Source organism: Erpetoichthys calabaricus, chromosome 3 (genome assembly GCF_900747795.2).
Source record: "Erpetoichthys calabaricus chromosome 3, fErpCal1.3, whole genome shotgun sequence".
Classification (NCBI taxonomy): domain Eukaryota; kingdom Metazoa; phylum Chordata; class Cladistia; order Polypteriformes; family Polypteridae; genus Erpetoichthys; species Erpetoichthys calabaricus.
This window is the reverse complement of record NC_041396.2, coordinates 174,029,887-174,050,875: the sequence shown is the minus strand read 5'-3', so window position 1 is coordinate 174,050,875 and position 20,989 is coordinate 174,029,887. Positions and strand designations below refer to the sequence as shown.

At 41.0% G+C, this 20,989-nt stretch overlaps 1 protein-coding gene across 1 annotated transcript; it reads right to left on the bottom strand.

The window, feature by feature from the left end:
* Positions 1-14,502: 14,502 nt before the first annotated feature.
* On the bottom strand, positions 14,503-19,276 carry pnrc1 (proline-rich nuclear receptor coactivator 1). Its single transcript, XM_028797537.2, has 2 exons — positions 18,308-19,276; positions 14,503-16,095 (listed from the first exon to the last, which is right to left on the bottom strand). The coding sequence occupies exons 1-2, from the start codon at positions 18,746-18,748 to the stop codon at positions 15,619-15,621; spliced, it is 918 nt and encodes a 305-aa protein (XP_028653370.2). The 5' UTR covers positions 18,749-19,276; the 3' UTR covers positions 14,503-15,618.
* Positions 19,277-20,989: the final 1,713 nt, after the last annotated feature.

Below are 20,989 nucleotides of genomic sequence, written 5' to 3'. Positions count from 1 at the left end.
CCTTGTTGTGTAGGTGCCCTGAACACACACACTTTATCACCCGATAGCGCTCCCTGCCTTCCTACACTGACATACAGATGTTTTTGTCCCTGTTGGTCTGCAATCTGCTGTGGGATTTTGCCCTGTCCTTTGCTTTAGTGATAGTGCATTCGACAAGACAATTTCTTTGCCTGTCAGTCAGTTTTTTTGTTTTCTTTTTTCGGAGTAATAGTTATGCAATCAGCATATTCCCTTTTTCTTCATAAGATGCTTTTCTAACATAAAAATAACTCAAAATACTTTTGAGTTCCAGTGCTATAAAGAAAAGAATATCAGAATAATAGCATATAAAATTTCATCCAAATATTTATTATTCAGGAAAATTATGCATACTTTTGCAAGGTCCTGGATATATTTTTGTGTGTGTAGGAATGTGCTAGATAGAGTGATTAGAGACAGATACCTTAAAATAAGAATCAGGTGGTGGTGTGTCATATTGATATATTCTGAAAGCTACAATGTAGTTTATTCCTTTTTAAGAGTGCCACCTTGTGGGCTTAAAAGGCACTCTGCTGTACTGTAGATATTACTTTATTCCCCAAGGGGACATTTGGCTTTTTACAGAAGCTCTTTAAATGCATAAATAGGTAAATAAATAAATACATACATACATAAATAAATATACACACACACACTTTGCTCTAAACACACACCCGGGGCCTCATGCATAACACTGTGCGTAGAATTCACACTAAAACATGGCGTAAGGACAAAAGCGGAAATGTTCGTATGCACAAAAAAATCCAGATGCATAAATCTGTACGTTCGTCAACTTCCACGTTCTTCCTCTCCGGTCAGCGTGAAAAGTAATGTACGTGCATGCGCCTGCTGCCACTCCCCAAACTCCTCTTTGAATATGCAAATCAATATAAATAGCCCTTAAGCTCAGCATTCTGTGAAAAGACAATGTGAAATGCACGGGGGGAAAGAGAAGAATTTCAGCGAATACCAAGTGGAGGCAAGGAAACTTATTATTTGTTGGTTTAAACAGTGGTATAAACAACAAAAGAAAGTTGATCAAGTGACATAGAGTGTCGGAGAAACTCGAAAGCTCAAGTTCACAAAGTCACACAGTGCCCGAAATAAAAAAGAAGTTGTCACATATGAAAGTCGCCATGAAAAGGCGAGTCGTAGCCCACCGTCTGAGTGTCATATGAAAGCTTATTAGGGTACAGAGAAAAAAATAAATAAATAGGGACACAGTAGGAAAAAAAGCACGAAATGTCAACTTTAATCTCTAAATTTCCACTTTAATCACGTAGTTTATTTTCTCATTAAAGTAGAACATCATAAACTTCATCTTAAAATCGTTTAATTTACTAGTTTCTCAAATCCCATCGTAACTAAAGTAGCACATTAATGCTTTGTTTTGTATGTGTTCTTCTATGTGGTCTATGTGTGTGAATCACTACGTGTTTCTTAAACGGGCTTTCTCTTTCTTCAATAGGACACAGAATCCATTACATTTGTGATATTACAGCTCTCTGAATAATTTAAATACTGAGATGTATACTTGATATCTTTTTCATGATGATAGGAGTTAAAGCATGTTATTAAACATGGGAACACAGTGGCGCAGTGATTGTTCATGTCTCACACAAGATGCTTGCAAAGCCATGCACGATCTTCAATGAAATAATTTATTGCAGCAGTACTGTCTCTTTCAAACGTACTAACCTCCAATTCCTGTCCTTCCTTTTCTTTCTCCAAATAACCAATCACCACACAATCAGCTCTGTAATAGACGTTAAGCCATCTGTAAGCTTAGGAAGCAGATTCTTCAAAACTAATAAGGAACATTGAAATATCTTCGTAGTACGTGTTTAATTATTCTATCCATCTGTCCTTCCAGTGTCAAGAGCAAGAATACAGCGCGAGGTAGGAACAATCCGTGAACGGAGCACCAGATCCTTGCTAGCGCAGTGACACTGTGTCCTCACATTTTTAATTATTAACAATATAGATTATTTACATAAAGTTAAAGTTTTATCTGTATAATATAATAAACATATTTTGCTGCATTTCATCTTAAAAATGTTATCATATGTAAATACGTGCTTTATAAAATGGCGCAGGTTGTGCAATATTATAACTGTAGTGCAAGTTTACAGTGAGGTAATTGTACTTATAAGTACAAACAGTTCTACAAGGAGCACTTGATGGACTGATTGAGTGCGTTTATAGTTCTTGGGATGAAACGGTTTCTGAACCGCGAGGTCGGTACAGGAAAAGCTCTGAAGTGTTTGCCATATGACAGCAGTTCAAATAGGCAGCATGGCTGAGGCAGTGTGTGCTTAATGCTGTATCTCGATAATTCTCTTTCCAATCAGTTGCTGTACAGCTGTGATTCCACACTCAGATACAGTGATATAAATATTCCGAGTAGTGCAGTGAGAGTAATATGGAAAAAGGTGATCCACTGTGGCAACTCCAAACGGGAGCAGCTGAAAGAAGAAGAAGGTGCAGTGAGAGTAACAACGCTAAAGCAGTTATGGTATTTGGTAATAGTTTGACCATTCTGTGGACCATTGTATTGTTACAGGTTAATTACAATCAGATGCATTAAACTAATAAACAATATGCGGTTAATGTTAGTGTATTTATAAAGCCATGTCAGGGATGTGGATCTAAAAAAGAAAGGGAAACCACACTGGAACAGTAGCACTGCTTTGACGCTTTGCAAAACCGAGCAGAGAACTTGCATACACCAGGGTTTGAGCTACCGTGAAAATGTGCGTGGCTTTACGCCAAGTTTAGGTTTTATACATCGCAATTTGAGCATGGAAACAGGAGTACACAAAATTTTTGTGCGTATGCACCATTTATACATGAGGCCCCAGATGACTATAAAGAAAGAAAATTCAAAAGAAAGAAAATGTCTGACTTGGCTGTCACACATGTGCGTTTAGGAGGCAGTCAAAAAGCCTAAAGGTGAGTGAAACATTGCAAAATGAGGGGTTGTCACATGGTACTTACCTGAATCTCTTGATCTCCCAACAGAAAAACCGAAGTTCCAAAATGGCCACCATGACGTCACTTCCGGTGCCCGCCATTGACATCACGTCTGGCCACCATAGATGACTTCACTTCCGGCTCCAGAATTCAACATCATTTCCTGCCAACCATTTCCTGTACTCATTTCCCATCTGTATTTAAATGCCATCTTGTTTCATGAACTTTGTCAAATGTTATCGATTCCAGTAATTTTGATCATTTACACCGTTTTTCATTGCTTTAATTCATTATTTCTACAGCTGTCACAGACACAGTGAGGCATTATGCAGACATACTGTTGTTGGTATAAAGGAGCCCCAGTAGCGCTTCTTGACATACTTTTGCTGAATAAATCATTGGCTGAAAGTCCTCTGTTTGTGTGTCAGAGAGAACATTTGCAGCATTGTTCATAATTGCACTTTGTTTTGTTTAAATTCTGTTCTCTACTAATACCCAGGGCCATCTTAATGTATGGGCACAATGGGCACTGGCTGGGGACCTCAGGAGTATAGGGGCCCATGGTGTTTCTGATGCCTATGTATGTTTCTGTTATGCTATCAGAACAGGGGCCCCAGTGCACTACTTTGCCCGGGGGTCTATGATGTCTCAGCTACCACCAGGGGACCAGAGTGCATCCTATAACTGAGCTTGCCCTTTTGATTAGCTGGTTGATTTTGTGGGTCCTCTCTTAAAGTGGTGTTACCATCCCAGCACACCACAGTGTAGAAAATCATACTGGCCATCACAGAGTTACAGAAGATGTGAAGGATTTCACTTCCCACATTAAAGGAACACATTCTCCTATAGAAAAACAGCCTTAGATGAGTCAAAGACAGCTTTAATAATAAAAAAAAATAATGATAATAATAATAATAATAGTAATAACAATAATAATAATAATAATAATAATAATAAATGCATTTATATAGCACTTTATGTCCTGGCTATAATGTTAAACTGCATTCGGCCCAGCAAGCCATCCTCCAACTTGAGGGTTGGTGGCAGGATTGGCACTCCAGCCACCATAAAAAAAAAATCTTCACACAGCTCTCAGACGACAGATAGGATTCCTTTCTGCTCTCAGTGAGCTCTGCTGCAATCGCCTACAGGAAGGCTGCTTGCATTATAAAGGGGATGAGGGAAAGCCCTCAGGAGCCCCATCCCCAGAACAGTCAAAACTGTCAGAGAGCCAACGGGGTCAGACCTTTTGGGGATCAGAACTGGTATGGTGCTAAGGCGTTGCCCAATTTCAGGCAGCCCATCCAGGTAGGTGAGACATTCATGTCTCTGGTGACTCTTCCTATGAAATCAGTAGATGGATTGGGAGAGCATGGGGGTGGGTCATGAGGTCTCTGGAAAGGGGTGGGTGGTGCTCATGATATCTATGTAAAATGACAAAGGTCCAAGTCTTCAGAGTCCTGGTGTTTCCTGTTTTTCTATATGGTTGCGAGACATGGACATTATCCAGTGACCTGAGATGAAGACTGGACTCCATTGATACTGGGTCTCTTTAGAGAATCCTTGGGTACCACTGGTTTGACTTTGTCTCAAATGAGTGATTACGCACAGAGTCCCGAGTGAGGCACATTACCTGCATTGTGAGAAAGCGTCAATTTCGGCACTATGGCCATGTAGGGCGATTCCCCGAGGGTGATCCAGCTTCCAGGATCCTCATTATTGAGGACCTGAGTGGCTGGACCAGGCCAAGGGGATGCCCACGTAACACCTGGCTGCAGCAGATAGACGGTCATTTCCATAGGGTGGCACAGGACCGCGTGTCTGCCAGGGGGGTTGCCAACTAGGATCCCAAGTTGTTTCATCGTCTGTAGGTGCATGCTCCCCAACCTGACCTGACCTGACATATAGCGCTTTACATAAATAGTTTGGAGCCACTTCAACCACCACAAATGTTTAGTATCCTTGGTTTTAATGTGACAGCACCATTCTTGCACCAGTTTACTTACCACTGTAGCTATTAGGTTGTGAAGGGTTGAGAGAGATGTTCAGTGAGCAAGAGATGGGGGATGATTAGGGGGCCAGAATCAACAAGGGTACGATGGATAGTTTAGCCAGGACATATGGGTACACCCGACTGTTTTCAAAAGATGCCCAGGGGTTGTTTATGACCACAGATAATCAATAACATAAATAAAAACAAGATTATGAATGGGGTGTAAACAAACTACAGAACATTCACTAACCTGTTTAATCCATTTCAGTGTTGCAGGGGGAGTCTATCCCAGCCACATCTAGCATATGCCAGGCTCCAATCCCAGAGAAGCCCCTGGTCTACTTCTAGGCCCACTCACGCTCATGTCCACATTTGTCATCCACATTGAGACAATTTAGAACTGGTGGATAACCAAACAGGCACATTTTTGGGATATAAGATGAAGAAGAACGCGTACTGAACACAAACACTGGCTAGGTATTCTAACTCGAGGCACTGCACCACCGTTCAGACTGTCATGTAATTGATTATTATAACAGCATATGTGCATTAATGCTTTCAGTTAAAAAAATATTAAGCTGTGTGAAAGCCAGTGTGAAAGTGTGCATGTGTAGACTCAGCCATGAACTGACATCCCATCCAAGAGTGCTTTGCATTTAGTGCTGCTCCACTAACCCAGTAACACTGAACTGGGTAAAGTGGAATTGAGAATGTTAGATTCCAGAACAGTTATCAGTAAGACAAATGAATAACACCCAATATGTGTAAAGAAAAATGACATTTGAAAACATTTTAACAAGCCTGCTGGATTCAAACATGATCCAAAAATAAACATATAGTACTACATAAAGTACTCTAAAAAGTAGTATGGCATGTTCACATGCAAAGGGATTACTTTGCTCTAAACTCCTTACACCAGTCCAAAGGGACAGCTTAACTAAACAAATAAGCTTAATGGACCACATGGGCTCCTCTAGTTTGTGAAATTTCTTATGTAAATGTTAATCCATTAATATATATTTTTGGAAGATATAATGCCTTTCCAGCTTTCTGTGGAAGATGCAATTGTAGCACAACCTGAAGGTAACTGTCACACAAGGCAAAGACCACCAGAAACTGAGTGAAACATTCAAAAATGTAATGAATTATTATTCATTAAATTTAAATCCATTCTTTTATTTCCTTCATACTTTGGTTTCTATCCTCCATGTTTTTTATAATAAAACATACAATTTTTATTTTTATACACTATGGCCTTCAGCATCCTTGCTGTTGATTTGGGAATGGCTTAATGACTCCTATCACCCACCATATACTATACTGTATATATATATCCATCCATCCATTATCCAATCCGCTGAATTCGAACACAGGGTCACAGGGGTCTGCTGGAGCAAATCCCAGCCAACACAGGGCACAAGGCAGAAACCAATCCCGGGCAGGGTGCCAACCCACCACAGGACACACACAAACACACCCACACACCAAGCACACACTAGGGCCAATTTAGAATCGCCAATCCACCTAACCTGCATGTCTTTGGACTGTGGGAGGAAACCAGAGTGCCCGGAGGAAACCCACGCAGACACGGGGAGAACATACAGACTCCACGCAGGGAGGACCTGGGAGGCGAACCCGGGTCTCCTAACTGCGAGGCAGCAGCGCTACCCACTGCGCCACCGTGCCGCCTGTATATATATATATATATATATATATATATATATATATATATATATATATATATATATATATATATATATATATATATATATATATATATATATATATATATATATATAGTGACACATGAGTCACTGTCTTGCACCCGAAAAACGGGGCTGAGTCCACGGACATCAGGAAAACCAGCTTTATTTCAAAACAAAACAGGAAGAGCAACATGTGTATTGAAACAGGAGCTACCACTTCACTACACAAAGACACAGCCAATGAGCAGTGACATTATCAGTCATCCTGGAGGGGGCGGGGAGACAGAAAAGAAAAATTGGTCCAGGTCAGTGGGCAGATTAAAGTACTCCCCGTATCAATACTTGGCTAACGGACATGTTATGCAGCAGGGCTGTGGACTCGTACCATGTTTCCCTGAAAATAAGCCCTAGTCAAGATCGTCAGCTGAAACGTAAGGTGCCCAAGGCCAGGTTTATACTTCACGCAATGCAACTCGTGTGCCTGAAACATCCATTAAATTCTAAGGACACCGTGCCACAATATCTCTGAAAAGGATGTTTAATGATTACATCCATCAATTCGGGGATGCGCCCATTCCAGCAGCATTGGCGCAAGACAGAAACAAAATCACTGGACGGGGCATCAGCTCATCGCAAGGTGAACACAAGCACACCCATACACTGGCGTCATTGTAGCTTCACCAAATCCCTAAACCTTCATGTCTTTGGATGGAAAACTGAGCACACTGTGGAAACCCACCAGGAAAACATGTAAACTCCAAGCAGGGATCACAAGGGACGTGACTCCCTGCGAGACAGCAGCACTACCGCTCTGCCACCGTGCCACCCCATATGTGTAACTATTAACAGTATTCATTATTTAAACAAAGTTAACTATTTATCTGTAAAATGTAACATACATAGTTTAATGCATTTCATCATGAAAGTGATATCAAGTATAAATCTAAGAATTCTAAATGCGCAGAGAGCAGGAATATTATAAATTTAATGTGTTCTGTGTGACGATGCTGCTTGCTGCTGCTGTCAGGTCAGGAGAAAGCCCCAGAAGCGCGTAGCGATTTAACAACTGGGTCGGTTTTAAGATGACGTTTATAACGATCTGTTTTAATGTTAAAATAAACTACGAGGTTAAAGTGGACATTTCGAGGTTAAAGCCAAAATTTCCACTTTAATCACAAAATAGACATTTTCATTATGTCCTTATTTTTTTCTCTGTGGTTCAAATAAACCGCTATACATTCTGATGGTATTGTAAGGTACAAAATAAAAAAAAAAAAAAAAAAAACGGCACAGAAGATGGTATGTGAGACTTTTAAAATGTATCTTGTCATTACTTTGGGGAATAAGCGACACTTGAATATCAAAGCAACATGAATACATTTGTATGTCAGCATTTTGCTTCACCACATCGAACCATTGATCAAACGCACAGCGATCCTGGAGGATCCTAAAAGAGGCTGGAGTAGTAAGAAATTCAGGGTTTGAATGTGGAGAGTTATAACGATATTACAGAAGAAAATGATATGACTGTATTTGAGTAAATGTACTGTATATTGTTGTACATGAATAAATATAAGATATCCCCTGAAAATAAGCCCTAGTGCATCTTTTGGAGAAAAAATTAATATAAGACCCTGTCTTATTTTCAGGGAAACAGTAGTTGTTTCGGTGACGTGGTGAACCTGCCATTGTCTCACAGCGGACCATCAATGGATGTGTCACCCATGCTTTGGCATGGGGGGGTCTTAACGGGTCTCACATATACTATATTGCATAGGTTCACTCAGGGTTTTCAAGAGACAGAAACTTTATTCGAATACAGACAGAACAAACACAAGTCTGTTTCAGGAGTGATCCGGGCACCCTGTCAAACCGGTCACCAAAGCTCAGCCTCTCGATCAAAAGAACACAAAATCTTCCTCCTCAAAGGGGCATGGCGGCTTGGGAGCACCAACCGGAGTAGAGGATGTCTGGGGGAAGAGAGACAAGGCAATGAGTCACTAGGACAGCCGCGGTGTGGTCTTTTAAATTTTGGAAGATCACATGGCACGGCAGCAAGCAGCAGGCTAGCAGCTGATCCCCACAAAGAGGAGATAAAAAGCTGTGTTTGTTTCCCATTGTATCAGTGTTTAAGAGAGGGTTTTGGAGGAGTGGCCATGTCCCCTTGGGGTCGCATTCACCATGTTCACAATATATATACTGTACTAATACCGGGTAGGACCTCCTGTTACTCTTAAAACATTCCTTTGAGATTCTGGTCCATGTTGACATGATAACATCATGCTATTTCCGCAAATTTGTCAACTGCACATTCATGCTTTGAATCTCCCATTCTGCCACATCCCAAAGACGTTCTTTTGGAATTAGATCCGGTGACAGGGAAGGCTGCTGGACAACACTGAACTCCTTGTCATATTCACAAAACCAGTCTAAGACAGACTTTAGCTTTGTGACGTGGTGTGTTATCATGCTGGAAATATGGGTACATTGTGGCCATGATGGGATACACATGGTCAGCAACAATACTCAGATAGGCCGTGGCATTCAAGCAATGATTGATTGGTATTAATGGGCCTAAAGCTTGCCAAGAAAACACTCCCTACACCATTACGCCACCACCACCATCAGCCTGGACCGTCGGCACAAGACAAGTAGGGTGCATGGATTCATGCTGTTGGTGCCAAATTCTGACCTTACCATCGGTGAGCCTCAGCAAAAACTGACATTCAGACTAGGATCATTTTTTCCACTCTTCTGCTCTCCAGTTTTGTTGTGACTGTGCTTATTGCAGCCTAAGCTTTCAGTTCTTGCATGACGGGAGTGGAACCTAATGTGGTCTTCTGCCCATTTGCCTCAAGGTTCAACATTTTGTGCATTCTGAGATGCTTTTTCTGTTCACCACAGTTGTACATAGTGATTATGTGAGTTACTGTAGCCTTTCTTTTAGCTTGAACAAGTATGGCCTGTGTCCTCCAAACTCTCATATCATCACAGTTTATGTCCTTAAATCTAGATGATTTTTGATCATCATTTTGAGTAAACTCTTGAGTATATACTGTACGTACATAAAGGATGATCAAAAGTAACCTGAAAGTAGTATTTTATAGTGCAAATTTCTAAGTGGCCAAAAATTGTCCTATCTGTACTAAAATATTTGGATTACAAAGTTCTAGCATTTGTAGTTTGTAGTGTATGTTTCTTGTTTCAGAACCTAGTCAACCTAGCAGTTGAGTATTGTGTATTGTGCCATCATTGAATTTCTAATATATCTTCACTTGGTTAATGTTTACCAGGACCCTAGTCCATCTCAGTCAAGAGTTGAGCAGTAGACTCCATTCCTTGCAAGACTTTGTTTAAAGATGATCCAAGACCTGTCTGTCCTTTGAAATCAATGACAGATGAAAATTTTGCCACAATGGGTTGAACCAAAAAGAAGAATGAAGATTTAACAGTACACAAAGTAGCACACATTAAATGAATTTATTATGATTCACTTAAATCCATTCTTCATGGACAATTCAACATGAGCACGGTGTATGGGCCTCCTCCTTCCATAAAAAATAAAAATGTATGTGAAGGTGATTCCTGAAGTGAAGCATCATGTCATCCAGTGCTCCAAGGAGAATCCAAAGCTAATGAATTTGGAATTTGAGCAATGTGAAACCTACAAAGACAAATATTTTTACAGTACTGTACATCCAAGTGAGACTCTCCAATCCAACCCTCAACCCTGAAACATGTGTTACCTTTGCGTTGGGAACAAATGTAATGTCATGGCCATCAGTACAGAAATGAGAGCAAAATGCCAAAATCCGGGTAAACTATTCAGATTGTTCCGGATTTTGTGTTCATAAGAATTACTTATGAAAGCTTTGAAATCACTTCAGTTTTGTTTGTCCAGAAACTCCTGAATCATTGGTATGAGGAAACCTCTACTTATGATATACTACTTGCCTCATCTTAAAGTCTAGTGACGCAAAACATAGGGGTTACGCCTTTTGTTGGCCCTGTAGACTTGAAAAGCCTTCATTTATAGGCCATTTTTGTACTATATTGTTTGTGCAGGAAATTACATCAATAAGATAAAGAGTGAACCAATAGGTGTTGTGGCAGACGGCTGGGGGTCGTGTCCGGTCACGACACCCTTCTGAGGAGAGGACCAGGGGAGAGAACATGTCAACAGCAGTACCTCCCCCGGGACAGGAGAGGGCAGCCCCCCTGGTTTACATCGGGGCTCAACCCTGCTGGGCCTGTGGCCACTGACAGGGGGCGCCTGGGCAGCTCCGGAGCCTTGGTCTGCAGTACTTCCACCACACCCAGAAGTGCTGCCAGAAGAGGATCAGGGAGCACCTGGAGCAGTATAAAAGGGGCCACCTCACTCCATTCGAGGAGCTGGAGTTGGGAGGCAGAGGACAGAGCTTGCTATAGAGGAGTGGAGGCAGCAGAAGACAAAGAAGGAGAGGACTGAGCCATTATTGTGGTTGAAGCCAAACCCCAGAGATCCCATGGTGCCCTGCGGGAATCCGGAGCACTGCTAAGCTACAGGGTAGTGTCCTGGGAGAGGCAGTGTCCCAAAGTAGATAGATAGATAGATAGATAGATAGATAGATAGATAGATAGATAGATAGATAGATAGATAGATAGATAGATAGATAGATAGATAGATAGATAGATAGATAGATAGATAGATAGATAGATACTTTATTAATCCCAATGGGAAATTCGCTGCCTTCCCCGATCCTTTCATTCTTTGGACGTCTTGACCAGGTTGAGCTGCCGGCTGTCCATCAATCACACCCTCTAAGAGCCACTCCGAGAAGACTAAAAATTACCAATTTAAAACATAAGCATGTGGGGTATCATTTTAGACTATTTCAAAGTCAGTGATTATGAATATGATGCTATCTTTGGTCCTTTACTAGGGATCTTGCCCACTATGAACCACTATCAGAGTGTCAAAAATGACCAATTTCTATTACAATCAAAAACATTTTGACTTTATACATTAACTTGAAGCACACATTTTAATATGTCAAATATGTGAGACAGCTAGTCTTATTTATTACATACTTCTACCTCATGAAATAAATTAGGGTGGCTTACAGTAATTCAGACTTTTTATTATTATTTACATTGTCATATTAAAAATTGCCTGTGTCAGGAAAAAACAGCTTTAAGGAACGGGATATTCTTCCAAAATATGCAATAAATTAACTTATAGCAGAAAATGAGGACATATACATTTACCGCAGGTCTTTGCTGGCTTAAATTAATAGCATAGCAGGGCGGCACAGGCTGCTGCCTCCTGAGTTCAAATCCAATGTCCTGTCATTGTTCATGTGGAATCTGCATATTTTCTCCACGTTAGATGAGGTTTTCCTTTTGGGTTCTCCAGCTTTACTGCCACATCTCCAAAGCCATACAGGGAAGGTAAATGAGCTCTGTGTGGGTGACTGGACCCTGAGATGGACTGGCACCCTGTCCAAGGTAGATTTTGATTTGTGCCCAGATCTACTGAGATAGTCTGTACCATGTGACTCTCACTTTATTGAACTTTAAAGTATTTCAATATAAAGAATTACAGTTAGGAAAGTCAATTTATCCATTATCCTAAACCACTTATCCAGGACAGGGTCACGGGGCAGCTGGTGCAAGTGCAAGGCAACGAACAATACTTGACCAGGGTGCCAATCCATCACAGCAAAACCAGTCCACCTAAACTAAATGTCTCGGAACTGTTGGAGGAAATCCACAAATATACAGGAAGGACATTTACTGTACGCTCCACGCAAGGAGTACCTGCGATGTGTGCCTTGGTCTCCTTACTATAAGGTGCCAGTGTGCCACCCACATAGGAAAATAAATGTGTCAAAATTTGTATATACAATGGCAGATTTGAAACTTTAAAAGTAGAACAAAATCTACAAATACAAAGAAACTTTTGTTAACCAATAGCAGGATGTGAAAAATGTGCATACTCTGTGTGGAATTTGCATGTTCTCCCTATTTCTGAGTAAGTTCTTTCTCCAGTTACTCCAGTTTTCATTCTTCCTCTCAAAAATGTGCACATTAGCATAAAGGGCAAGTGTGGCTGGCAGTGGACGTGTACAGTCCAACGTCGTGTCCTGCCTTGCACACAGTACTTACAAACAGGTGCTGGGCCCCTCTAACCCTATAATTAGATTACGTCAGTTGGAAAATAATGAAGCACTGTCATTTGCAAAACAATCTTTCACTTTGGGTGTTCCCGATCAGTAAACCGTTTACTGCAGGAAGCTGACTCACCATTGTACCTACCTGATCAGCTCTAATCACATTGCCCATCCCAGTCCTGTTAGGCTTGTTTCACATCCCAGGTTCTTGTTGCAGCTTGTGTTATCCTTTAAGTGTCTAACTAAATTGGGCTGCAATGACATCAGATCCACTTTTCTTATTCACTCTTCAGTAAACTTCAGGGGCGGTTTGTTCTCAGCAAAAAAAAGAAGAACAAAAGAGATGTGAGATTTTCATTTCAGTGGTAGGAAAACTGCAAAATGAGCTCCATAATCATCACAGTAAGGTCAGAAAAAAATCTAAATCAAATATACAAGTGCTCTTTTTACAACAAAATTGTCTTTCAGACTTTGCAATTAGTGTGTAATGTCTTTTTTAAGATCATAAAGTATTATGATCCACAATTCAACTCTTGATTAAAATTACTATCAAGCTGTTTTTGTGGATCTGTGTTTTCCATTTCAGCACCATCAATGGGTCTCCGTCCTGACATTACTGAGTGCAAGGCAATAAAAACAATGGGACCCTGCATTCTTGTAGTCACTGTAACTGGGTCAGTGCAGTGACAGCAGGGAACCAAACCTGAACATTTGTGGTGTGTCAGAGAGTCAAGGCCGGGGGGCTGTCAAGAGGCTGGGCCTGTTAAAGCCCATTGTGGCACTCCTTGTGTGATTTTGGGCTATACAAAAATAAATTGTATTGTATAACTAGAGTACCTGAAGAGAGGACTCTGACCAGAAAGAAAAACTAGGACTTGCTGTGCATTGCTAACCCCTGTACTGTGGGTTAAGTCACTTCAAAAAGTGAGTTGCATGCTGGGAGTGAAGCAGCAGCCTACCGCATTACAGCTCAGTGTTTCATCCATTAACATTAAACATATCAAACTAACAGATACTCCCACAATCCAGAAATATCAAGTGTGGCTATATGTGCTGACAACAGATGGCTGTCCAAGTTATAGGCCGTTTCTTGGCTTATCCCTTTATCTGCCTATTAGACTCCAGCTTGCCGCCATCTTTTACTGTGTAGAACGTGTGCAGAAAATGTATGGACAGATGAGACAATATATACGAATCACTCTAACATTCAAGATGTACGTGAACCTGAATTTGAAGCCTCTTGAAAATTGACACTGCTCCATACGAGTGAGCTGTATATTTAAAACAACCGCCATCTATTAAAACTGTGTATTTTTCACCATTCTTTTGCATTCAGTTTATTGGACACAATAGATTGGCCCTCTAGAGATGTACACACATTATAAAACTTGTCAAGGACTGACAACCATTTAATGGGTGGGCTTCGGGATGCTGCAGAAATCCATTAAAAGCAGTCATTCATTTCTTTTGTGCCTTCGTTGTGTATCCCTGATTCCTCCAATCCTACCCAGCATTTTCAATTATTCATAAGAGGAATTAAAAAATAAATGACATGTACTTAAAGTAAACGTAATGCATCAGTAGAATGAGAGCACTTATATAATGAGCAAAAGTAAAGGTTTCCTTAAAACTTTCAATGAAATGACACAGACAGTGTATGTGGGGAGGCCAAATAAATTTATTTTTTTTTTTTTTATATCCAATTTCAAAGAAATGGGAAATCAGCAGTATTGTTTAGCAGATAAAATGTCACTTTTTTTTTTTTTTAAACAAATAAAATTTGTAATGTTGCAACAAAAAAAGTCTTGACTTTTTAACATTGTATCTTTTTTGCATTTGTGTTATTTTTCAGCATTGAAGAACATAAAAAAATCGCTGCCCCGCTAAAAAAAAAAAAAAAGACTAAAATTTCCTCTTAGACTTTTTGCCAACCTTCCAAAAAAAAAAAAAAAAAAAAAAAAAAAAAAAAAAGTCTGGATTTATTACTTATGCACATCTCAGTGTTAATAATTAAGGAAGCACAGGCAGTCTTGATTATTATTTTAAAAAAGAAAAGATGTTCAAGGAAATGTTCAATGCTGGTAAACTAGCAAATGAATTAAAAATAAAAAGTAAATTCAAATTTTGTCGAGCAAGTATTTTTCTTCATCTGAGGCTACAACACTTGATTCTTGATGAAACCTTCACAATTCATTGCAGACGTCTGGGCGCCGCTGATTGTTCCCCGAGTTTGCTGTTGACCTGCTCCCTCAGTAGTGCATACATAGCAGCTGCTCAAGTTGGGGTTGGCTTCAGGAGGCCACAGGTTGTTCTGCTACACAACAGTTACTTGAACACCTGTCTAGTTTACAAGTCTTGTGCAAATATGTAAGATCGCCTAAAAGGCATCTCACTTTGTTTGTGCCCTAACATGTTTCACAGTCATTTTTTTTTGACATCAGTTTCATAGACAAAATAAAACAATTTATAAAGTGCACCAGCTTTTTTTTGGCGCATAATACATATAGGCTTCAGTAACAAAACTATAGTTTACTTTAGTTAAAAGAACATGAAAAAATATACACAATATTACAAGGTTTACAATATTTACATTTCCACAAGTCCATTAAAAATGTCAATAAACTATACAAGGCCGCTGTTCAACACAAATGTCAATTCGGACACAACCTAAAAAGTCCAAGCTATTCTGTTGCAACGATTCCACATCCAGTACTAAACAAAAATGATCTTCAGTGCCAAATTAGTCAATCGGGTATGTTGTGATCTCCACTGTCACTTAAGGAGATGGCTGAACCTTCAGCAGAGTCTTTAGATGGACAGTCATTAGCTCTCTGCAAGAGTCGGAATGCTGCTGAGTGTTGTCTCCCACCCAGTGACTTGGGGGCTTTGGCAGAACGCTGGGAGACGGGGGTTCGCTGAACTTTGCGCCTGCGTAGTAGCTCTCGCCATCTTTGAGGTTCTCTTCTTCAGAGGTCACTTCTGCTTTGTTGGGATTGGTGCTCTTAAAATTATCAGCCGTGTTAAGTGGCTTCTTCCCTTCTCTGTGGTACAAGTTCAGCGGAGATTCCTGCCGATAAACATTTTCATTTCGCTTCACTTGAGAGTAAAGTTTCACAGGCACACCGTGCTTGATGTTTTTTTGTCTGACAATGTGCAAAGATTGGACTGGGTTTTCACATTTGCTCAAGGTGAACAACGTCTGGCCACTAGGAAAGTACGTCTTGTCTGGTCTTCCAACTTTAGACTTCCCCACCTGCAAAATAAGGTGCATTCCAGGATTAATGTCAGTGCCTCAATTCAGATGTTTGTCTCAATAAGAGGACAAGCAAATGAGTACTCAGTCAAAGGTACACATCAGAAGAGCTATATACACATTCATACACATATATATGAATGGAAGCTCACTTTTTATATATATATATAAGTACAAAAATCAGTTACTGAATTTGCAACTTTAGTGCATATAAGCTGGCTGACAGGAGAGCAACATTTGAAATGTACATAACTGACAAACTAAAGGTTGCTGGGCATGTAGACGCTGAAGTGGTTGCAGTAGGAAGATAGAACAATAGAAGAGGCTCCAGGGTTAATGACTTTTTACAGCAGTGCAGGAAGACGACTTAGTTAAACCGTGTTGCGATGTTGACTGGGGTAAAGGTATTGCCAATCACAGTTTCACAGAACCATTAACACTGTGCTCAACGACAAGGCCCCTTATACAGTGCCATCAGAATTACAATACACTAGTATCACATTTGCCAATTAACCAGTCTGCTTATGTTAAATAGTTTATGAACGGACTACAACCCTGGTAGCAGTGTAACAAACATTAGAAAACACTGCAGTAAGTAAGTATGATACAATGGCAAGCTAGGAGAGAACAAAAACTGACTGGATAGCATAAGCTGGGCACTTTGGACAGGAGTGAAAAGGTACCCTGCAGTGGTGATGAAGGGAATGATGCCAAAATCCCCAAGGTTGCACAAGGCCCATAATTAAATGGTGGTTGTGGGCATGGCAACTATATTAATAAACTTGGGGAAAGGCTGCTGTTTGGTATTATACCAGAACTGTACCAAGAATTCATAGTTCATACTAAATTTATCTTTGATGTATGAAGCTTCACACACACACCAAAATGTAACAAGTGTCACCATTAACACAAACTGGGATCTTTGTGTTATTCAGCATGCATGGTACCATAATTGGTTCAACTGAACGTGGTGCGACTAAAGTTTACAAAAACAAAGCACCCCCCTCCCCACCGTTTGTGTCAACGCGGCGTAGAGCCTCCTCGTCCATTCTGAGCCGTCCTGCCTGCACGTCCGCCCAACTATATCTGCAAACTCCGCCCCCAGTACGCGGCTATTGGTCGCCCGTCCCCACATTATTACTGTTGCCGGGTTCAATCACATTTCAGTAGACAACACGGTCACCACCGAGGTAGGCGGGGTCTAAACAGATGATTGGCAGCAGGGTATTCACAGGTGTGCGTTGGTACTTTCTCGTTAAACCTTTCACGTACGAGAAGACTGGTGGAGACTCCCATGGCATTATAAAATACAGCCTTTTAGATCAAAATAGGGAACGGGGAAAAAGACACCACACGTAACGCTGGACGACGATCGAGAACACTGCGAGAGTGGAATAGCTTGCTTAGTGAAGTCACGGTTATTTTTACTGGCGGCTTTTACAGCGCAGTTTGATTGTGCTGTAAATCATTTTTTGGAATAAACGCGGCGGCGCCCGTTATTGGTCTTCACACCAGTTCGGTGTGTGTGTAGGTGTTTTCATCTCATTGCCCGTTACAATACGTGTCTTGCTCTTGTACTGCGGATGGGGAGGGGGGGGGGGGGGGTGAGGGATCGCGTCACAGTTTCCAGAGCCAAAACATACAAACGTGCTGATAAGCACACACAGCGGAGCTTGGGTGTAAACTTTCAGAAAAGAACTAGTGACCCAATGATCCATTTTTTTTGGCTGCTGGCAGTAAGGTGGGCTTATATTCACTGATATGGGGCATTATTTTAGTATACAGCAAACTCAAAATTATCCCGACCACCACCCCCAAAAGGTCACCAATAATACCGTTTATCACCAAAAATGTAATTATGTAACTTATTATGTGCATTTATGTAAAAAAATAAAACGGGTAAAGAAAACTATATAATTAAAGCACAGTGACATCACACCAAAACAAAGAGATGCCCGTTCATGGTCAGAAAAGGCGGGGACACAAGAGAACACACATTTCGAACGATAGAACTTTCGATCTGATTGGCACAGTAGATAAACAAAGAATAAAGAATGAATGTGAACGTGTGTTCGGTCTGGTCAATCCACCAACTCTGAATCTAACAAAAGGAACATGTAAATTTGGACACACAGTGAAAGTTCATGACCATTTCTTTGAATCATTTAACAACTGTGGTTTTTAATGCGTGCGATTCTAACAAAGTACTCACCTCTTTCTTCGGCGCCCCTTTCTGGTGGAAGTGGGCACCAGCGGCCACCGGATTCCGACTAGCAGCAAGTTCCCCGACTGGAGAGCTTACGCCCACCTCCGAGGAACCGCCTGCGTTGTTGTCGTTGCTGTTGAGATCGCTGAATCGCGAAGGGTGGCCTCTACCCAAAGAGGGGTGCTTCTGGTTAGGGTGGTGCCGACTTTGCAGCCCCGTTAGAGTAGGGCGGACTTTTCTGCCAGGTTTCTTCATCAGTGCCTGTCGTCGATGGTTGTTATTGGCACTGTTGTTGTTGTTGTGGTGGTGGTTGGTGACCAAATGTTGGTGGCTGCTGTGTTTTGAGGGTGCAGGAAAAGTGTGCACAAGTTTGGACACGACGTGCTGGCCAAGTGTTTCGCCAATTGCGGCATGGAAATCGCACGATGGCGGGGATGGCGGATACATCTCCTGCAAAGTTTGTTATGTGCAAAACAAATAACGGGAATGTGTCCGCATGTATGCGAACTCTTGGCCACGGCGCCGTAATACACAATATCTTCTGGTCAGCTTCTCAGGGTGGCGCAGTATACAGCTGGCAAATATGGCGGAACGGAAGGAGCCACTTCCTGGTTGTAAACAAAACAAGTCTAAGTGTCGACTGCTCTTCTCTATAAATCTATTCAATCTTCTTTTCCAAAAAAATATCTGGAACCAATACAATTTCTCCTTTTTTTCTCTGTCTCAGATCAAAAGAACGTCTTCACCGATACGTCAGTCGGTCTTCGGTGATAAATCTCGACAAGATACTTTCCAAAATAAACGCGTTCCAACGACTACTTTCAAGCACACGTACGTATTCACCCGAGACGGTTGCAATCAAAATCACTCTCTGCCTTCCTGGCCCTCTCTTGTGTTAAAATTACACAAAGCAGGCAGGTCCAACAACTCCGTATGCCCCTTCTCTCTCGCTCTCCTTTTCTAAGAGGCTTTTTTCTTTCTGGACCGTCCGACTTCTGGCTGACAACAGTCGCTCGTCCAATCACTGCCCTGCCTGCGCACACTGTAGCGCCGCCCCTATCATTTTCCACGACGTCATCGATCGCAAGCTGCAAACAAGCCCGGAAATGTCCGAATGCGTACGAATCAAGATCGGGTGAGGGTTGTGCGGGTATTGACTTTTAAGGGAACAGAGAAGCTTACGAATCGAAACCAATATTACTGGAGCGCCTAAGTGACACGATTCACTCTGTTTATCTAGCTACAATGTCTTGTTTTTGAAGCTTTCTGTAAACGTTATAGTATAGAACAATTAAGAACGTGGCCGAACTGCTTTTTTAAATAGAACGCAGTTTGGAATGGACGTTGTGTGTATATTGATCTCTACTCTTCGATTCGGTCAAAAGATCACACTATTTAATTTCATGTCAGGTTTCGCTTAAAGTATATACAGTCTGTAGCCCATGTCATGTAAATTATGTTTGTCGAAATATGCAGACAGGATAAACTACAATTCTTCATGGACATGAATTGAAAAGATCATTGATCACGATATACAACTCCTGTTAACTGATTATTCCCTGACAGTAAACTCCTTTAAACTATTTAAATTATTTTGAGAGATTATTAAATTACTGTAAACTGTGTACGCGATTATGAAATATTGCTGGAGGTGTATTAAACTGTATCCCTCATTATGAAAACCAGAGCAGGAATTCCTTAATAGGAGAGCAACAGTGTGTCTAACCCAGAAAGACAAAACAAAACCAGATCTTTTATTTTAGAAAGGAGCTGATCGATACACAGTTCGTCAGATGTGGAGAAAATGGTTAAACTATAAGTAATGAAGTACGGAATTGATTTGTAAAACTAAATAGTAACTAAAGGACAAAGGATGAAATCTAATGTTTATTACGAAATAGCACAGCCTCCATGACAATTATCATTATTAAACAAACTACCATCTGAGATAACGAAAATAAAACAAGGAGCCCTAGTGTTTAACGCTGCTTCTCAAGGGTTTACCGGTTTGAGCTCAGGACCCAGACCTCGCATTGTGTGAGTGAGTGCATCAAGCGAACGGCTGTAACCCTGTCTAGGGTTGATTTCGATTCTGCGACCAGTGCTGCCGAAATAATCTGCCTGGGAACCTGAACTGGACCGCGTTTTAGAAAATAAAACCTTTTAGCATAAAAACTATTCAACTGATCACTCATTATCAATGAAACAATCACATTTCTGACCCCGTTTAATCGCATTTAGCAATCCCTATCTCATAGAGTCGGCGCTCTGTCTGCGCTCGAGTCAGATGGTCACAGTGGCGTGTTGATTGGTGTGAGTGTGGTCGTCTGTCGTCCAGTTCAGGTTGGTTTCTTTGCAGCCCATTCTGTCCCTCTGCGACCCTGGACAGGTTTACGTGGATGTGCGGATCATATGTTTATTGCTTTTGTCCACGTGTTAACTGTAACTTATTACTCTGTCTCTGGGGTCTTCAGATGTTTTTGTCTACAGTCCTGATGATTAAAAGCATCAACAATGTACGAAAAGTGTTATTTTTACATCACTAATTCGGCTACCAAATCTGAAAAGTCCTCCTCCTTGTTCGCCAAAAAACATGCAATCGGCTCGATTCGAAGACCATGTCATTACTGGCACTGCATTGGTTGATAGGACGGGCACACTTATTTTATATAAACAGTAAAACAATAA